The sequence below is a fragment of the Coregonus clupeaformis genome, chromosome 15 (assembly GCF_020615455.1).
Source record: "Coregonus clupeaformis isolate EN_2021a chromosome 15, ASM2061545v1, whole genome shotgun sequence".
NCBI lineage: Eukaryota > Metazoa > Chordata > Actinopteri > Salmoniformes > Salmonidae > Coregonus > Coregonus clupeaformis.
In genome coordinates, this window is record NC_059206.1 from 9,469,043 (window position 1) to 9,490,112 (window position 21,070).

At 42.7% G+C, this 21,070-nt stretch overlaps 1 protein-coding gene across 1 annotated transcript in view; it reads left to right on the forward strand.

The window, feature by feature from the left end:
* Positions 1-18,313, forward strand: part of LOC121581912 (protein Shroom3) — a 165,130-nt gene extending 146,817 nt beyond the window's left edge. The window contains exons 12-16 of the mRNA XM_041897311.2: positions 115-788; positions 996-1,403; positions 3,932-4,049; positions 6,193-6,477; positions 17,348-18,313. Of these exons, the coding sequence (XP_041753245.2) occupies positions 115-788; positions 996-1,403; positions 3,932-4,049; positions 6,193-6,477; positions 17,348-17,740 (1,878 nt within the window). The 3' untranslated portion in view covers positions 17,741-18,313. The remainder of the gene's footprint in view (positions 1-114; positions 789-995; positions 1,404-3,931; positions 4,050-6,192; positions 6,478-17,347) is intronic.
* The last annotated feature ends 2,757 nt before the right edge of the window (positions 18,314-21,070 follow it).

Genomic DNA, 21,070 nt, shown 5'->3' on the forward strand with positions numbered 1-21,070 from the left:
ATTTTATTTGACAGTAATGACCTGGCCAAGATAGAGTTTGGTTTGTGATATATTCTAGATTGTTACCAGACACATTTCCCTTAGGGACAATGAAGTATTCATGAATTCATTCAGGTCAGCGAGAGGCTAAGCCAGGCCAACCTGGATGCCATCGTCTTCCCCTGCCAGCTGCAGGTTGGCACTCCCAGAGCCGTGTCCCCGGAGACCAGGAGGAGCCCCACAGCACATCAGTGCCAGGACCAGGGTCTGCAGACCAGGACCAGACTGGGCCTATCAGACACCAGCACCTCAGAGGAGACCCTGAAAGACTTCCCCAGAGAGAATCCATCCACAGCACCAAAGACCACCCCACCCCCCGTCCTACCTAAAACCATCCCACCCCTGGTCCTACCTAAAACCATCCCACCCCTGGTCCTACCTAAAACCATCCCACCCCCGGTCCTACCTAAAACCACCGCACCCCCACCTAAGACCTCTCCAACCCCACCTTCTCCTAAAACCTCTCCCAGACCACACCCCCTGCTCTCCCTCCGCATCTCAGAGTCCAACCTGCAGGAGACCCCGCCCTTACATATAGCCCCGCCCACACAGGTAGTCTGCTTACAGGACTATGACGAGGTGTTCCTCCAGGATCTGGCCCCTCCCTCCCCTCCTCCTCCCCCGCTCCCCATCAGGGAGACGGACATCACAGAGGACTTCCCTCCTCCCCCTCTCCTGCCTTCCTCCTCACCCCCAGACGGAGCGGAGCAGGAAGAGAACCGTCGGCCTGGGCTACGACACCTCAACAGGTACAACAGGCTTTGTCACCACCACACATTACTACTGTACAATATTACAAAGGTTTTTCCACTATTCTAATGTGCGTAGACAAAGAGACACTGACAAGTTCAACATAACACCTGATATAATGCAACAATGTTGAAAATGTTCCAATCCTTTAGAAAATTGTCCACTCACCATTGTGCCATGTGTTCTGTCTGTTTCTATCCACGCAGCTGTGAGTTCCTGGAGGTTGTGTGTCCAGAGAGAAGACCATCTATCCCCTCCCTTTCCCCTCAGACAGTCCCCCCCTCTATTCCCCAGCCTGAGACCCCGACCCACCAGACCCCCATCACCCCCAGCAGCAGTATCCCAGATCTCCAGCAAGTGCCTAGCGGTAAGGAAAGCCTGGGGTTAGAGTACCGTCTCCTGGCCAGGAGGGAGAGGTCTGCTGGGGAGCTGAAGGTGGAAGCCCTGGTCAGACAGCTGGTGTCCCGGGGGGATAAGACCCTGAGCCCGGTGCTGGACACCTGGCCCGGGGGTGGACGGACCAGCACCATGGACCTGATGGAAGAGATCTTCCCAGCGGGGGGAGGGAGGTTGCCGTGGCAACGCCGTAGGAGCAGCACCTGGCTGGAGGACAGGTGAGAGGGGGAGGAGACAAGGGAAGAGGGGACGGGAGGGGAGGTGGAGGAGGAGAGAGAGGTGGGGTGAGGTCTTGTAACCCAGAGGGACTGAGGAAGTATGTGTTTGTGTGTGCGTGCGTGCGCTTGATGTGTGTGTGTGTGTGTGTGTGTGTGTGTGTGTGTTTTATTCCTGTTATGTAGCTTAATGATAGGTTAGACTATTTGATCAGGGTTCATTAACAACAGGTAGGCTATAACAGTCTGGTTACATTATGGCTCAGTTTATTGCTTGAATTCACAAAACAACTTGGTGTTTCACAGTACAGACATTGCAATTTATTGCCCTGGCCACATCTGCAGTCCTCATGCCTCCATGCAGCATGCCTAAGGCACGTTCACGCAGATGAGCAGGGACCCTGGGCATCTTTCTTTTGGTGTTTTTCAGAGTCAGTAGAAAGGCCTCTTTAGTGTCCTAAGTTTTCATAACTGTGACCTTAATTGCCTACCGTCTGTAAGCTGTTAGTGTCTTAACGACCGTTCCACAGGTGCATGTTCATTAATTGTTTATGGTTCATTGAACAAGCATGGGAAACAGTGTTTTAAACCCTTTACAATGAAGATCTGTGAAGTTATTTGGATTTTTACGAATTATCTTTGAAAGACAGGGTCCTGAAAAAGGGACGTTTCTTTATTTGCTGTTTATATCAACTTTAGTTCTCTAAATGGACGGACGGCTCATGACAAGAGGCAGGGAGTGTGTTGTGTACCTCCAATCAAGTTGATTTGCTAATTTTCATCGAGACTGGTGTAATATTGGCTTAGGTATATGGTAGGGAGATTTGAATTTAAACATTGAGCTTCAATCAATGCCTATATATTATAGGGGCTATCGCCCCCACAATAATCTGGTCATGAGCAAGGGAAAGGATATCATATCTCATAGGGTTTTCAAGGTGAAATTGCTAAGTGTCTTTTTAAAAAGTCAACCTGTTTTGTTTTCATCATGAACATTATCGTTTCGAGAGAGAGAGAGAGGGAGGTCCCCACAGATAGGATAACAGTTTACTCTGACGCCAGAGAACGATGACTGCTGAGACCTGCTGATATCCAGGCTGTAGTGTAGAGCTCTCTCTCCCCACGTTGGAGTCAGGCGACATCATACAGACTGGGTCTATGGAAGCTGAACACCACTGGCCTGTAATGGAAGATGGAACGTACAATGAGTCTGGGTTGGTTAAAGGTACATTGAGTCTGGGTTGGTTAAAGGCACATTGAGTCTGGGTTGGTTAAAGGTACATTGAGTCTGGGTTGGTTAAAGGTACATTGAGTCTGGGTTGGTTAAAGGTACATTGAGTCTGGGTTGGTTAAAGGTACATTGAGTCTGGGTTGGTTAAAGGTACATTGAGTCTGGGTTGGTTAAAGGTACATTGAGTCTGGGTTGGTTAAAGGTACATTGAGTCTGGGTTGGTTAAAGGTACATTGAGTCTGGGTTGGTTAAAGGTACATTGAGTCTGGGTTGGTTAAAGGTACATTGAGTCTGGGTTGGTTAAAGAATGGCAGCAGTGACCTCTACTGACATGATTTAACACAGAAGGTTGAAGGACGAAACGAGTCCTTCCCTTTTCTGTGGTAGAGAAGTCTCAGATCCTATACACTGTATTAAATACAATACTACTATTGTTTGGCCAGAAATTGCTATTTTTACGAGGCAATTATTGTTCACAAAGAAACATATGCACAATGATATTCTTGACAGTTGGGTTGTTTAGGATAGTCAATGTATGGAAGAGATGTTGTGAACTTGTATCAAAAACATGTTTCAATATTAAATGTATTATATTAAAGTGGGTTCAGTGGACAGTTCTTTTAGATTCCGTGGTGTCGCAGTTACATCCGCTCTGTTCTCTGAGGAGGATCAGGTTGAGTGTGATTGATTAAGTATGACCCGATTCTACTGTGGAATGTTGTTCTCTCTCAACATTCTATTCTGCCTGTCCGTGTCCGTCCTGCAAAATAGGGCCAGTCATGAAACCAAACCAGTCAGAGCTTATTCCTTATAGCAGTACTGCTTGTTGCTTACTGCTTGTTAATTGTTGCTTACTGCTTGTTAATTGTTGTTTACTGCTTGTTGCTTGTTGCTTACTGCTGGTTGCTTGTTAATTGTTGCTTACTGCTTGTAGCTTACTGCTGGTTGCTTGTTCATTGTTGCTTACTGCTTACTGCTTGTTGCTTACCGCTTGTTGCTTGTTAATTGTTGCTTACTGCTTGTTGCTTGTTAATAGTTGCTTACTGCTTGGTGCTTACTGCTTGTTAATTGTTGCTTACTGCTTGGTGCTTACTGCTTACTGCTTGTTAATCGCTCCTTACTGCTTGTTGCTTGTTAATTGTTGCTTGTTGCTTGTTACTTACTGCTTGTTGCTTACTGCTTGTTGCTTATTCTGCAGTATGTGTCAGTTTCAGTCAGGAGTTTTGGGGTCTAATGTGTCAGTGTATTCCAGTGGTAATAATGGTAACTGTTGCCCACATTCTTGTCTCTGTTCTTGTAGAAGACAAGATGGCGTCTGTTCTACAGGACCCAGTCTGCTGCAGAAAACAGAGGGGGAACGAGGGATGGAGACAGATCTGGATGAGGAGGAGGAGGAGGCAGACCTCAATCAGAAAAAGGTCTGAACTTTAATACCTTACATTCATCTTTGAATTAACTGGCTGATATAAAATCCATCTCAATTAAAAGGAAAATTGAAGACAAAAAATGCCCATCCAACCTCTGGTCCTCATGGTCCAGGAGATGTACATATCTCTGGGTGAACAGGAGTGGTAAACCATTCAGGAGATGTACATATCTCTGGGTAAACAGGAGTGGTAAACCATTCAGGAGATGTACATATCTCTGGGTGAACAGGAGTGGTAAACCATTTAGGAGATGTACAGTTGAAGTCGGAAGTTTACATACACCTTAGCCAAATACATTTAAACTCAGTTTTTCACAATTCCTGACATTTAATCCTAGTAAAAATTCCCTCTCTTAGGTCAGTTAGGATCACCACTTTATTTTAAGAATGTGAAATGTCCGAATAATAGTAGAGAGAATGATTTATTTCAGCTTTTATTTATTTCATCACATTCCCAGTGGGTCAGAAGTTTACATACACTCAATTAGTATTTGGTAGCATTGCCTTTAAATTGTTTAAAACTTGGGTCAAACGTTTCAGGTAGCCTTCCACAAGCTTCCCACAATAAGTTGGGTGAATTTTGGCCCATTCCTCCTGACAGAGCTGGTGTAACTGAGTCAGGCTTGTAGGCCTTCTTGCTCACACACGCCTTTTCAGTTTTGACCACACATTTTCTATAGGATTGAGGTCAGGGCTTTGTGATGGCCACTCCAATACCTTGACTTTGTTGTCCTTAAGCCATTTTGCCACAACTTTGGAAGTATGCTTGGGGTCATTGTCCATTTGGAAGACCCATTTGCGACCAAGCTTGAACTTCCTGACTGATGTCTTGAGATGTTACTTCAATATATCCACATAATTTTCCTTCCTGATGATGCCATCTATTTTGTGAAGTGCACCAGTCCCTCCTGCAGCAAAGCACCCCCACAGCATGATGCTGCCACCCCCATGCTTCACGGTTGGGATGGTGTTCTTCGGCTTGCAAGCAACCCCCTTTTTCCTCCAAACATAACGATGGTCATTATGGCCAAACAGTTATATTTTTGTTTCATCAGACCAGAGGACATTTCTCCAAAAAGTACGATCTTTGTCCCCATGTGCAGTAGCAAACTGTAATCTGGCTTTGTTATGGTGGTTTTGGAGCAGTGGCTTCTTCCTTGCTGAGCGGCCTTTCAGGTTATGTCGATATAGGACTCATTTTACTGTGGATATAGATCCTTTTGTACCTGATTCCTCCAGCATCTTCACAAGGTCCTTTGCTGTTGTTTTGGGATTGATTTGCACTTTTCGCACCAAAGTACGTTCATCTCTAGGAGACAGAACACATCTCCTTCCTGAGCGGTATGACGGCTGCGTGGTCCCATGGTGTTTATACTTGAATACTATTGTTTGTACAGATGAACGTGATACCTTCAGGCGTTTGGAAATTGCTCCCAAGGATGAACCAGACTTGTGGAGGTCTACAATTTTATTTCTGAGGTCTTGGCTGATTTCTTTTGATTTTCCCATGATGTCAAGCAAAGAGGCACTGAGTTTGAAGGTAGGCCTTGAAAACAGCCACAGGTACACCTCCAATTGACTCAAATGATGTCAATTAGCCTATCAGAAGCTTCTAAAGCCATGACATCATTTTCTGGAATTTTCCAAGCTGTTTAAAGGCACAGTCAACTTAGTGTATGTAAACTTCTGACCCACTGGAATTGTGATACAGTGAATTATAAGTTAAATAATCTGTCTGTCAACAATTGTTTTAAAAATTACAAAGTAGATGTCCTAACCGACTTGCCAAAACTATAGTTTGTTAAAAAGACATTTGTGGAGTGGTTGAAAAACTAGTTTTAATGACTCCAACCTAAGTGTATGTAAACTTCCGATTTCAACTGTACATATCTCTGGGTAAACTGGAGTGGTAAACCATTTAGGAGATGTACTTATCTCTGGGTAAAGAGGAGTGGTAAACCATTTAGGAGATGTACTTATCTCTGGGTAAACAGGAGTGGTAAACCATTCAGGAGATGTACATATCTCTGGGTAAACAGGAGTGGTAGACCATTCAGGAGACTTATGCTAACAATAAACATACATATACATTGTTGGTGCCAACTCCTCCCTTCTCCTCTCCACCCGCCCACCAGGTGGAGCTACTCCAGGCTCTGACCCTTAGCGTTGCCTCACTCCGAGAGGAGAGAGAGGTTCTGGGTGAGGAGCAGAGGAGGTTCCGGGCCCTAGGGGGCCACATGGAGAGCCTGGTCCAGGAGCACTGTAAGCCCAACGAGAAGGAGAAGTACAGGATGTTCATCGGGGACCTGGATAAGATAGTCAACCTGTTGATGTCTCTGTGTGGCCGGCTGGCCCGTGTCCACAACGCTCTCTATGCCCTGGACAGAGAGGAGGAGACAGAGGACAGTGCAGAGGAGAGGGTAAGATATTACAACAACTACAGCACGGGACACACTCTTTTCAGCTACGACCGGAAGTTATTTTCGTAGCAGGTTAGGAGAACATTTTCCCTAACCCTTTTCCTAACCTTAATTGAATTCTCCTAACCTGCTACCTTAATTCTCCTAACCTGCTACCTTAATTCTCCTAACCTGCTACCTTAATTCTCCTAACCTGCTACCTTAATTATCCTAACCTGCTACCTTAATTCTCCTAACCTGCTACCTTAATTATCCTAACCTGCTACCTTAATTCTCCTAACCTGCTACCTTAATTCTCCTAACCTGCTACGTAAAAATCCCTTCCGGCCATAGCTGTATCGAAGTGCCGTGAAAAGAGTGTTTCATTCTCTGACGTCCTGGTCTTGTATCCTGATAGAGCGTGTTATATTCAGCGATATCTCACCTGGTCTTGTATCCTGATAGAGCGTGTTATATTCAGCGATATCTCACCTGGTCTTGTATCCTGATAGAGCGTGTTATATTCAGCGATATCTCACCTGGTCTTGTATCCTGATAGAGCGTGTTATATTCAGCGATATCTCACCTGGTCTTGTATCCTGATAGAGCGTGTTATATTCAGCGATATCTCACCTGGTCTTGTATCCTGATAGAGCGTGTTATATTCAGCGATATCTCACCTGGTCTTGTATCCTGATAGAGCGTGTTATATTCAGCGATATCTCACCTGGTCTTGTATCCTGATAGAGAGTGCTATATTCAGCGATATCTCACCTGGTCTTGTATCCTGATAGAGCGTGTTATATTCAGCGATATCTCACCTGGTCTTGTATCCTGATAGAGCGTGTTATATTCAGCGATATCTCACCTGGTCTTGTATCCTGATAGAGCGTGTTATATTCAGCGATATCTCACCTGGTCTTGTATCCTGATAGAGTGCTATATTCAGCGATATCTCACCTGGTCTTGTATCCTGATAGAGCGTGTTATATTCAGCGATATCTCACCTGGTCTTGTATTCTGATAGAGCGTGTTATATTCTGCGATATCTCACCTGGTCTTGTATCCTGATAGAGCGTGTTATATTCAGCGATATCTCACCTGGTCTTGTATCCTGATAGAGCGTGTTATATTCAGCGATATCTCACCTGGTCTTGTATCCTGATAGAGAGTGCTATATTCAGCGATATCTCACCTGGTCTTGTATCCTGATAGAGCGTGTTATATTCAGCGATATCTCACCTGGTCTTGTATCCTGATAGAGCGTGTTATATTCAGCGATATCTCACCTGGTCTTGTATCCTGATAGAGCGTGTTATATTCAGCGATATCTCACCTGGTCTTGTATCCTGATAGAGAGTGCTATATTCAGCGATATCTCACCTGGTCTTGTATCCTGATAGAGCGTGTTATATTCAGCGATATCTCACCTGGTCTTGTATCCTGATAGAGCGTGTTATATTCAGCGATATCTCACCTGGTCTTGTATCCTGATAGAGCGTGTTATATTCAGCGATATCTCACCTGGTCTTGTATCCTGATAGAGCGTGTTATATTCAGTGATAAAGGTGTAAATCCTACTAATTACTACACGTGCTTAATTATGCCATTTTTGACTTCGCCGTGGGCTTTGAACGGGGCACCCGGGAGGCAGCCAGGTTCCAAATCGAATGCAATCAACTTTCAGCCGATGCAAAACAGGCCTACACGGGCGCCCGGGCGAGATGAATCAAACCTCCTCGATGACGCTGCAAGCAGCCATGGTGGGGTTCAAGCTAGGACTGTGTATACAGACTTTATTGAATAGTTTAATGAATTACATTTGTGTCCAGATTTCAGTCAGAATTTAAAATGTACTAATTTAGTCACGTATTGGACACCATAATGCAAAACCATTTAAATAATATAGCTGTAAGCAGCCATGCCGTGGTTCAAGCTTAATTAAAACGTATTTAGTAATTTACAGCTTCATCTAAATGTATTTTGTAATTAACAGATCCTAGGACTGTGTAAGGACAACATATCACATAGTTTCTTAGTTATGCATTGTTTACATTTGGAGGGGTGTGTTCTTACTCATTGTCCCCCCTCCCACTTTCTCCTTATTTGGCAAAACCCACCCTTTAGCCCCCCTTCCTCGACAGAGAAGATTGAGCAGGTTATTTTGCGCTGGAAGCACCCTGATAAGACTCATATGCTTCAAACACACAGTCAGCACACCACTATATACACGGCACTCTCTGAGGTATTATAGAAAATCTTCTAATAGTTGCCTTTCACCGAGCCGCAGAGGAGGCTGGGGGTTATGCAGAGTAGCCGGGCCGTGCTGGGGCTGTGATTGATGTCATCAGACAAAAGACAGGCCTTTTTCTGCCCTCCTTTCTCCCACTCTTTGCTAGGCTAGTAGGAACTAAACTGATCCTAAATGTGATCTAGTGGCAGCTTCTCTCACAGAGCTGAAAGGAGTCAGGCTTCGTTTGTGTGCTTCAAACTCTTCTACATCTGCAAAACAGCAGAAACTCTCTCCAACAAGGAGAGGGGAGACTAAACAAAGACATTTGTGCTAAACACTCACAAGTAGCCATCTTGGATGGGCCTCTTTCATGTCCTCTTCATACCCACAAGCGGTCCTCTTTCACGTCCGTTGGTGCAGTACTCATTTTGTCCGCCAGATGGAGCGCCATTCACAGAGACTGGGGGTCGGAGGGCTGATAAACCCTATGAGAAAAACCATGCCAAAAAAGTCAACAGTCTGTTGACAACAGATAGAGATGTTATTCATTTCACACATTTGACATCAAAACATTTCTACAATATAGAATAAATGACAAACCATGTTCAAATACAACAACCATGTTCCCAGACTGAGAAGACAAAGTTGAAAGCAGACAACTGACAGACTCCAGAATGGAGGGAAGTGAAGCAGTTTTCATAACAATGGCTTGCACTTCACATTACAGCATCACGGAATAAAGTGTTGGTAAGAATAACATACGGTTGGTAACAAGTTATAGCTAGCTACTCAGTCTCACAATAAAGTGCAACCGAACGTGTGTAGCTAGTCTGAAAGTAGCCAATTCGCTCCGGTACACAGCGAAGAGGCTTGTAGCTAATTTAGGCATTTAAAACAGCTGTAGCTATAACCAATTAATCACCACACAAGTATTTGATAAAGCCAGGGTAATTTACCTACGGCAGTCTACCTTTCGCAAAGATATAACTTTCGGGGTCTGGTTCTGGTGGTACAGTCGATCAAATGGCAGATGGTTCAATGTCAATCAATACTCAAGGCGCCCTCTCACTAGTCTGGTCGTCACAAAGTCATAATCATGACTAAAACCCGGCCATTTCTAGAATGTATCTTAAAATGTGATTTTAAACCTAAATGTAACCCTAACCTTATCCACACTGCTAACCTTTTGCCTAACCCTAACCTTAAATGAAGACCAAAAAGCAAAACAAATGTGCCTATTTTTTTTCTGTGGAATCTGAATTTGTGGCTATGGAAGCTAACGGAAACCCACTAGGTCTCAGTGATCTGGCTACACCTTACTCCAAGTCCTGTGAGTCTAGGTTACCACAGATTATCCATTATATTGACAGGATACTCTAGTGGCCGCTTTAACAATGACAATTAATGTCTTGAAAAATGGAAGGCAGTCAGGAGGAGGCAAGATCCGGTGGGACCATTATAGCCAATGAGAGGGCAGATACGAGTGTGACAACAGGCACAGCGCTGGTATAAAGTGCTATTCTCTCTTGGAATGTGAAAGGCCTAAACTCGTCTATTAAACGTTCCAGCTGGCTCGATATCCTAGCAAGAAACCATATTGACATGGCAATGTTGCAAGAGACACAACTATTGAATCCGAATCAGGTGAATTACTATCAGAACCAAGGATTCTCCCGTTTCTATGAAGAATTGCACACCTCTGTTTGTAAATCCACACCCAAACCAGATTGTAATTTTTAAAAGATATAAGAACTCTTCTTCTCTCAACTGAGGAAGCCGGTTTTGCTGGGAGCCCACATCTCTTTCCGTGAACTCGAAAGGGCATTGGATAACATGAATAAAGGCAAAACAACTAGTTGTGACGGTATTCCTCCGAAGGTCTATTTGATTAACACAGCCGTTCACAAAGGCTAATTTGGAAGGGATGTAAATACAGCATTACATTTCATTTTTATTTTTAAAAAGGTAAGGACGCCACCCAGTGTCTTCGGTATCGCCCACTATCTTTGATACACATATTGAACTATTTTCTAAAATTCTGTCGTCTCAAAACTTTCTTACCCAAATTGGTACATCTGGACCAAAGTGGGTTTGTTAAAAAAAACGATTATCCTCAGATAACCTCCGTCTGCTACATGCTTCATCAGAAACAGCTCCTTGGGCAGTTCTATCTCTCAACGCAGAAAAAGCTTTTGATAGACTAGAATGGTTATTTCTTTGGTCGGTTTTGGAACATATGGGACTTGGCTACAATTTCATTAATATGATTAAAATACTATATTCCGATCCATGAGCCATAGAAATAACAGGCAATACCTGCTCTGTTCCGTTCAGAAGAAAAAGCAATATCTCAGACTGGCCAATAAAAAGAAAATATTAAGATTAAGCCTCTTCCTCTCTGAGAACCCTATCACCACTATAGTCTACATACATACACACATCTGAAGATGGTTGACATGTAAATATCCATCCTAGCTATCTCGCTAATGCAGTGTCCTAGCTATCTCGCTAATGCAGTGTCCTAGCTATCTCGCTAATGCAGTGCCCTAGCTATCTCGCTAATGCAGTGTCCTAACTATCTCGCTAATGCAGTGTCCTAGCTACCTCGCTAATGCAGTGTCCTAGCTATCTCGTTAATGCAGTGTCCTAACTACCTCGCTAATGCAGTGTCCTAACTACCTCGCTAATGCAGTGTCCTAGCTATCTCGCTAATGCAGTGTCCTAGCTATCTCGCTAATGCAGTGTCCTAACTATCTCGCTAATGCAGTGTCCTAGCTATCTCGCTAATGCAGTGTCCTAGCTATCTCGCTAATGCAGTGTCCTAGCTATCTCGCTAATGCAGTGTCCTAGCTATCTCGCTAATGCAGTGTCCTAGCTATCTCGCTAATGCAGTGCCCTAGCTATCTCGCTAATGCAGTGTCCTAGCTATCTCGCTAATGCAGTGTCCTAGCTATCTCGCTAATGCAGTGTCCTAGCTATCTCGCTAATGCAGTGTCCTAGCTATCTCGCTAATGCAGTGTCCTAACTACCTCGCTAATGCAGTGTCCTAGCTATCTCGCTAATGCAGTGTCCTAACTACCTCGCTAATGCAGTGTCCTAACTACCGCTAGCTTGTAATGCAGTGCCTAGCTATCTCGCTAATGCAGTGTCCTAGCTATCTCGCTAATGCAGTGTCCTAGCTATCTCGCTAATGCAGTGTCCTAACTATCTCGCTAATGCAGTGTCTCTAGCTATCTCGCTAATGCAGTGTCCTAACTATCTCGCTAATGCAGTGTCCTAACTATCTCGCTAATGCAGTGTCCTAACTATCTCGCTAATGCAGTGTCCTAGCTATCTCGCTAATGCAGTGCCTAGCTATCTCGCTAATGCAGTGTCCTAGCTATCTCGCTAATGCAGTGCCCTAGCTATCTCGCTAATGCAGTGTCCTAGCTATCTCGCTAATGCAGTGTCCTAGCTATCTCGCTAATGCAGTGTCCTAGCTATCTCGCTAATGCAGTGTCCTAGCTATCTCGCTAATGCAGTGTCCTAGCTATCTCGCTAATGCAGTGTCCTAGAAATCTCTCTAATACAAAACATTTTTTCTAAAGGTGTCTCATTATGTCCGCTAGGTGGTACCAGGTAATTGCACAACTACAGTCTGTGTATGTAGTTGATTTACTAATCCTTAGGCCACATGTCCTCCCAAGGAGTCTCTGCACCAGGATGCCTTTAATCATCTGTAAATCCTCTATCAATAATATACTGAAGAAAAATATAAACGCAACATGCAACAGTATCAAAGATTTTACTGAGTTACAGTTCCTATAAGGGAATCGGTCAATTGAAATAAATAAATTAGACCCTAATCTATGGATTTCAAACGAATGGACAGGGGCGCAGCCATGGATGGGCATGGGTCCACCCACTGGGGAGCCAGGCCCAGCCAATCAGAATGAATTTTTCCCCATAAAAGGGCTTTATTACAAACAGAAATACTCCTCAATTTCATCAGCTGTCCGGGTGGCTGGTTTCAGTTGATCCTGCAGGTGAAGAAGCCGGATGTGGAGGTCCTGGGCTGGCATGGTTACACATGTTCTGCGGTTGTGAGGCTGGTTGGACGTAGTGCCAAATTCTCTAAAACTACGTTGGAGATGGCTTATGGTAGAGAAATTAACATTCAATGACCTGGCAACAGCTCTGGTGGCCATTCCTGCAGCCAGCATGCCAATTGCACGCTCCCTCTCAACTTGAGACATCTGTGGCATTGTGTTGTGTGACAAAACTGCACATTTTAGAGTGGCCTTTTATTGTCCCCAGCACAAGGTACACCTGTGTAATGATCATGCTTTTTTAATCAGCTTCTTGATATGCCACACCTGTCAGATGGATAGATTATCTTGGCGAAGGAGAAATGCTCACTAACAGGGATGTGAACAAATTTGTGCACAAAATTCGAGCAAAATAAGCTTTTTGTGCGTATGGCACATTTCTGGGATCTTTTATTTCAGCCCATTAAACATTGGACCAACACTTTACATGTTGCGTTTATGATTTTGTTCAGTGTAGTTCAGAGACTGAAGGGGGAGAGTGGATGCTAAGGTCACAAAAAGTCAGATAAAATATTGATGCCACCAGCTTTCCCCAGTCGTATAACAAACCACCTACTGTGTGTTTTCTGCTCTCTCACACACACACACACACACACACACACACACACACACACACACACACACGTAGGAAAGCAGACCGTCTGAGTCGTCGCTCCCCACTGTGGGATACAGGAGGCTGAAGCACTTTGTGTGACGACAAGGGGGAACTGTTCACAAAAATAAGAATAATAAATGGGGGGGAACAAATGAAAAGCACAGATTATTGTATGCGATAATATACAACCGTTTTTTGAAAAAGCTCATTTTATTGAGTACATTTATTGGCGGCTTTTCATTTTGATAAGAGATTAAAATGCAATGAATTTAACCTTATGTGTTAATATAAAAATCTAAATTTACCAATTTTAAGGTTGCGTCATTAGACTCGGGGTGTGGTGGGGTGGCAAGACATTCTTGTGGAAAAAAATAATGGGGTCCCTGCTGAAAAGGTTTAAATAACACTGGTCTGGTCTAAGGGGAGACAGACAGACAGACAGACAGACACAGTATATCGATCTGTGGAGCTGGAGCAACCAAGACGGCTTCTTGAATCCTCTGTCTCCCCAGGAGTCCTTAAAGCTGAGGCGCAGGCATCACCAGGAAGCCTATCTCCTCTTTTTAACCAGGAGTCTCTGTGTTTAGACTGTATTCACTATCTATCTATGTTCTCTCTCTCCAGGAGTCCTTTCAGCAGAAGCACCAGGATGTCTTTAATAATCTATATATCTCTGTTAACTCAGGAGTCTACAGCAGAAGCACCAGGATGTCTTTAATAATCTATATATCTCTGTTAACTCAGGAGTCCTTTCAGCAGAAGCACCAGGATGTCTTTAATAATCTATATATCTCTGTTAACTCAGGAGTCCTTACGGCAGAAGCACCAGGATGTCTTTAATAATCTATATATCTCTGTTAACGCAGGAGTCTACAGCAGAAGCACCAGGATGTCTTTAATAATCTATATATCTCTGTTAACCCAGGAGTCTACAGCAGAAGCACCAGGATGTCTTTAATAATCTATATATCTCTGTTAACTCAGGAGTCTACAGCAGAAGCACCAGGATGTCTTTAATAATCTATATATCTCTGTTAACTCAGGCATCCTTACAGCAGAAGCACCAGGATGTCTTTAATAATCTATATATCTCTGTTAACTCAGGAGTCTACAGCAGAAGCACCAGGATGTCTTTAATAATCTATATATCTCTGTTAACCCAGGAGTCTACAGCAGAAGCACCAGGATGTATTTAATAATCTATATATCTCTGTTAACCCAGGAGTCCTTACAGCAGAAGCACCAGGATGTCTTTAATAATCTATATATCTCTGTTAACCCAGGAGTCTACAGCAGAAGCACCAGGATGTCTTTAATAATCTATATATCTCTGTTAACTCAGGAGTCTACAGCAGAAGCACCAGGATGTCTTTAATAATCTATATATCTCTGTTAACTCAGGAGTCCTTACAGCAGAAGCACCAGGATGTCTTTAATAATCTACGGGTATATCTCTGTTAACTCAGGAGTCTACAGCAGAAGCACCAGGATGTCTTTAATAATCTATATATCTCTGTTAACCCAGGAGTCTACAGCAGAAGCACCAGGATGTCTTTAATAATCTATATATCTCTGTTAACTCAGGAGTCTACAGCAGAAGCGCCAGGATGTCTTTAATAATCTATATATCTCTGTTAACTCAGGAGTCCTTAGAGCAGAAGCACCAGGATGTCTTTTAATAATCTATATATCTCTGTTAACTCAGGAGTCCTTTCAGCAGAAGCACCAGGATGTCTTTAATAATCTATATATCTCTGTTAACTCAGGAGTCTACAGCAGAAGCACCAGGATTTCTTTAATAATCTATATATCTCTGTTAACTCAGGAGTCTACAGCAGAAGCACCAGGATGTATTTAATAATCTATATATCTCTGTTAACTCAGGAGACCTTACAGCAGAAGCACCAGGATGTCTTTAATAATCTATATATCTCTGTTAACTCAGGAGTCTACAGCAGAAGCACCAGGATGTCTTTAATAATCTATATATCTCTGTTAACTCAGGAGTCTACAGCAGAAGCACCAGGATGTCTTTAATAATCTATATATCTCTGTTAACTCAGGAGTCTACAGCAGAAGCACCAGGATGTCTTTAATAATCTATATATCTCTGTTAACTCAGGAGTCTACAGCAGAAGCACCAGGATGTCTTTAATAATCTATATATCTCTGTTAACTCAGGAGACCTTACAGCAGAAGCACCAGGATGTCTTTAATAATCTATATATCTCTGTTAACGCAGGAGTCCTTTCAGCAGAAGCACCAGGATGTCTTTAATAATCTATATATCTCTGTTAACTCAGGAGTCTACAGCAGAAGCACCAGGATGTCTTTAATAATCTATATATCTCTGTTAACTCAGGAGTCTACAGCAGAAGCACCAGGATGTCTTTAATAATCTATATATCTCTGTTAACTCAGGAGTCTACAGCAGAAGCACCAGGATGTCTTTAATAATCTATATATCTCTGTTAACTCAGGAGTCTACAGCAGAAGCACCAGGATGTCTTTAATAATCTATATATCTCTGTTAACTCAGGAGTCTACAGCAGAAGCACCAGGATGTCTTTAATAATCTATATATCTCTGTTAACTCAGGAGTCTACAGCAGAAGCACCAGGATGTCTTTAATAATCTATATATCTCTGTTAACTCAGGAGTCTACAGCAGAAGCACCAGGATGTCTTTAATAATCTATATATCTCTGTTAACTCAGGAGTCTACAGCAGAAGCACCAGGATGTCTTTAATAATCTATATATCTCTGTTAACTCAGGAGTCCTTACAGCAGAAGAACCAGGATGTCTTTAATAATCTATATATCTCTGTTAACGCAGGAGTCCTTTCAGCAGAAGCACCAGGATGTCTTTTAATAATCTATATATCTCTGTTAACGCAGGAGTCCTTTCAGCAGAAGCACCAGGATGTCTTTAAATAATCTATATATCTCTGTTAACTCAGGAGTCCTTTCAGCAGAAGAACCAGGATGTCTTTAATAATCTATATATCTCTGTTAACTCAGGAGTCCTTACAGCAGAAGCACCAGGATGTCTTTAATAATCTATACATCTCTGTTAACTCAGGAGTCTACAGCAGAAGCACCAGGATGTCTTTAATAATCTATATATCTCTGTTAACTCAGGAGTCTACAGCAGAAGCACCAGGATGTCTTTAATAATCTATATATCTCTGTTAACGCAGGAGTCCTTACAGCAGAATAACCAGGATGTCTTTAATAATCTATATATCTCTGTTAACTCAGGAGTCTACAGCAGAAGCACCAGGATGTCTTTAATAATCTATATATCTCTGTTAACTCAGGAGTCTACAGCAGAAGCACCAGGATGTCTTTAATAATCTATATATCTCTGTTAACGCAGGAGTCCTTACAGCAGAAGAACCAGGATGTCTTTAATAATCTATATATCTCTGTTAACTCAGGAGTCTACAGCAGAAGAACCAGGATGTCTTTAATAATCTATATATCTCTGTTAACTCAGGAGTCCTTACAGCAGAAGAACCAGGATGTCTTTAATAATCTATATATCTCTGTTAACTCAGGAGTCCTTACAGCAGAAGAACCAGGATGTCTTTAATAATCTATATATCTCTGTTAACTCAGGAGTCTACAGCAGAAGAACCAGGATGTCTTTAATAATCTATATATCTCTGTTAACTCAGGAGTCTACAGCAGAAGCACCAGGATGTCTTTAATAATCTATATATCTCTGTTAACTCAGGAGTCTACAGCAGAAGCGCCAGGATGTCTTTAATAATCTATATATCTCTGTTAACTCAGGAGTCTACAGCAGAAGCGCCAGGATGTCTTTAATAATCTATATATCTCTGTTAACTCAGGAGTCTACAGCAGAAGCACCAGGATGTCTTTAATAATCTATATATCTCTGTTAACTCAGGAGTCTACAGCAGAAGCACCAGGATGTCTTTAATAATCTATATATCTCTGTTAACTCAGGAGTCCTTACAGCAGAAGCGCAGCCAGCTGTGTAGTCAGCATGAGGATGCCAGGGAGCTGAAGGAGAATCTGGACCGGCGGGAGCGTGTGGTTCTGGATATCCTGGGTGGGTACCTGACCGGGCCGCAGCTTAGAGACTACCAGCACTACGTCTGTATGAGGCCAGCCCTGCTGATCCGACAGAGACACCTGGACGAGCTCATCAAGCAAGGGGATGAGCAGCTCAACAGGCTGATGGAGAGTATCTCTCCCGGGGAGTCAGACCATCAGGGGCCTCCTGGGCACCAGCAGGCCCAGTTTTGCTCCACTAACCCAGGCTTAGGCCCCAGGGGTGCCAGCCCTGACCTTGGTCCTAACCATGGTGTCCGCTCCACCACTGTAACATCACTGTAACCCCAACAATAACAATGCTCCAGTTCGCTACCAGGGCACATAATACGGCCGCTGTCGGACACAAAGGGTCTGGTGGATGAGACTATGAAGAAGAGACCGAGACAGCACCTTTCCCCATGTAGAGATGAACTGTAGGGAAAGGGACTTTTAATGTGAAGGATGACACCTGTCTGTCACCCTTGCTGGAGACAGACGGACTATAAGAGGTGACCTTCGATCGATACGTTCTTGTGCTTCTATCTATTTAACCACACTTCTCTCTTTTTCTGACTGGCCACTCTTTTGGTTGATTCAATACACAGTTGAAGTGCCTAGTGTAATTCGTACGAACATATTGACGTTTTGAGAGTAATGGTAGTGGGTGTATAAACTGCCTGTCAAGACATTTTATTCACCATATATATATTTATATATATATATATATATTTCAGTTAAACTCATTACCATACTACTGCCTTTACATGTGTCTATCACTACAGCTGAGCACTTTGATTTGGCAGATTAACTACTGATTACACAGAATGGTCAGAACTAGAATGACTTCTGATTCTCATTCTATCCCTACGGTTAGAAGGAACAAGCACTGAAATAGGCCTGTTTTCTTTAGCAACATAATAGCACGCTCTGACACACATGAATCTATAGCCACAATCGAAGGCAAATTTTGCTTCAAATACTTATATTTCAGACTCAAAAATGATAGCTCACAACAACAACAAAAAGCTACCATGACATTGACAGCAACTGCAATAATTATTTATATTATTAAAAAAATGTGTATGTATTATGTAAGTGGCTGTGCATATGGTGTGTGCTTTTTAATATGTAGATTTAAAAAAAATACATTTTATATACACTGCCGGTCAAATGTTTTAGGCAAAGGGTGGCTATTTGAAGAATCTCAAATATAAAATATTTGTTTATTTGTTTAACACTTTTTGGTTACTACATGATTCCATATGTGTTATTTCATAGTTTTGATGTCTTCACTATTATTCTACAATGTAGAAAATAGTACAAATAAAGAAATACCCTTGAATGAGTAGGTGTTCTAAAACTTTTGACCGATAGTGTTTTATAACCTGAAAAAATGATGATGGAATGAGGCAAGTTTACAGTGGGCTTTCTAACTGACCTCCTGGTCACATGGTTTTCCTCTGATACAAGGCGGTGTGCTTCATGATGACAAGGCTTCTAGGAGGTAGGTAGGAATATTGTTGCCCAGTAAGTACACGCCTACTGTGGGTGGAGCTATCTCGTGGGCCATGGTTGCACTTCTTAGGATATCTGGGTACAAAATAGAGAAGGTTGAAATATTGTAGGTTGGTACTGTCAGTTCATGTGTGACGTGCCTACTGTTTAAACGTCGTCTGACTCCTGTGTGACTTGCTTGTTTCACCTCCCAAAAATATACTATGCCAATTGATATTGTTGTGTCCTTTTGAGAGCACCTTTTAAGCATTTTCAGATTATCCTAATTTCAGTCAAATATACTGGATCACGCACGTATTCGTGAATATTTTCACCAATAACGGTGCCATCCATATTTTTCTCCATAGCATCTTCAGGTGGCATAACTGAATTATCAGATTTGACAGTTGCTGTAATCAAATTCCATGTATTAATCTTGCTTTATGACACGTAGGAGAGGGAGGCCGATTAGAAATCAGATCCTCGTTTACAAAATAAATCTATTTTTAAAAAGAGCCTTTGTGTCTTTGCGACAATTGTACTTTGATGATCTATTCTACAACGTCTCGACTCATCAGCCATATTGGATCTTAGAATGTTATTGATGAGATTAGATCAACTTTATTGTCACTGAAGGGAAATTTTAGCCTGGTCCCAGATCTGTTTCTGCTCTTGCCAACTCCATTGCTCCTTGTCAACCCAAACATTACAGAGTGACAAGGAGTTGGCATGACAACATGGCCAAACAGACTGGGGAAATGTGTCTTGGACATTCAAGTCACACTGAAACATGGCGCTTGTACCATCGTTTAAGTTGTCTACTGGTCTAATGACTGTCCCAGTGAACTATTTGGCCTCAGGCGAGCACACTAACCCAGTGGGTGTTGTTACACTATAGCTCGACAGTGTCAGAGAGTTACCAGCCCTCTCGTAACATTCTCACCCTTCCACTGCTAATTCTCTCATTACACGGCCAGGTTGAGAGGAAACGGTTCAAAGACATGCTTGTTTGTCAGAAATGCTCACAACTATAGCAGTTAATATACAATTATATGTTTTTATTCATTAAAAAAGAGAAAGCTGTAGTCAGACATAAGACAATATTACATAACTGACATTCACCAGGTTATACAACCGAATAACCAAAACTTGACATTCCAGGTTATACAACCGACTAAATGCAAGCTTGAATGAACTGCAAAACATGGCACCCTTCCATACGCACCCTTCCAGTGACAAGACCCAACATGTAGATGATTCCATGTACACATGCAGAGGAAAACAAAACATACTGTATTAAAGTTGACTCACCTTGAGAGTATTACAGATACTTGGATAGTGCTAATGTGCCCTGGCAAACTATTTCGTTTAAGTTCTATAAGTCAACTTTAAAGTTTAAGTTAGATAAAAGTTTAAAAGGAGGCCAGTCCCAATGTGCCCTCACCGACCCATTCTCCCAGTAAGGTGTGCAGCTCAAACGGCACCCTATTCCCTATATAGTGCACTACTTTTGCCCACTGGGTTCTGGTCAAAAGTAGTGCACTATATAGGGAATAGGGTGCCGTTTGGGGGCACGAGGAAGGCGTCGTCCTGGAAGCAGCGTGACAGCAACAGAAAGGACACGTTTTTTTTTTTCCTCGACATGCCTCATCAAGTCCCACACAGTGGCCCGCCCTAGCTTGGCCCTGCAGCTCCCACAGCCTTTCATAGACGACACCTCTCCACCGTGATAGCACCACGCCATGGCAGACATCCAGAGCACCAGTACGGAGGGGAGAGTGTCCCCCGATCTGAAGCCTCTCCTGCTGGGTATGGAATGACTGACTGAACACCCCTGGTCCATTGCATACCTCCAGCGCCGTAAATGGCATGTAGTGTTATAATGTATTGGTAAAAAATTAAGTACCTTACTGTATTTTACTTGTTTTTTTTTTCTTATTTAAATGCATCTTTAACTGCATTGTTGGAAAAGGATCCGTAAGTAAGCATTTCACTGTTAGTCTACATCTGTTTACGAAGCATGTGACAAATAACAGATTTGTAATAGATTTCCATTAAAAAGGGGAAAAAAGTACTTTTTAGCTAAAAAAAACTTTTTCAAGCATGTATTTTTGCTAGGACTGTCTGGGAGTGGACTGA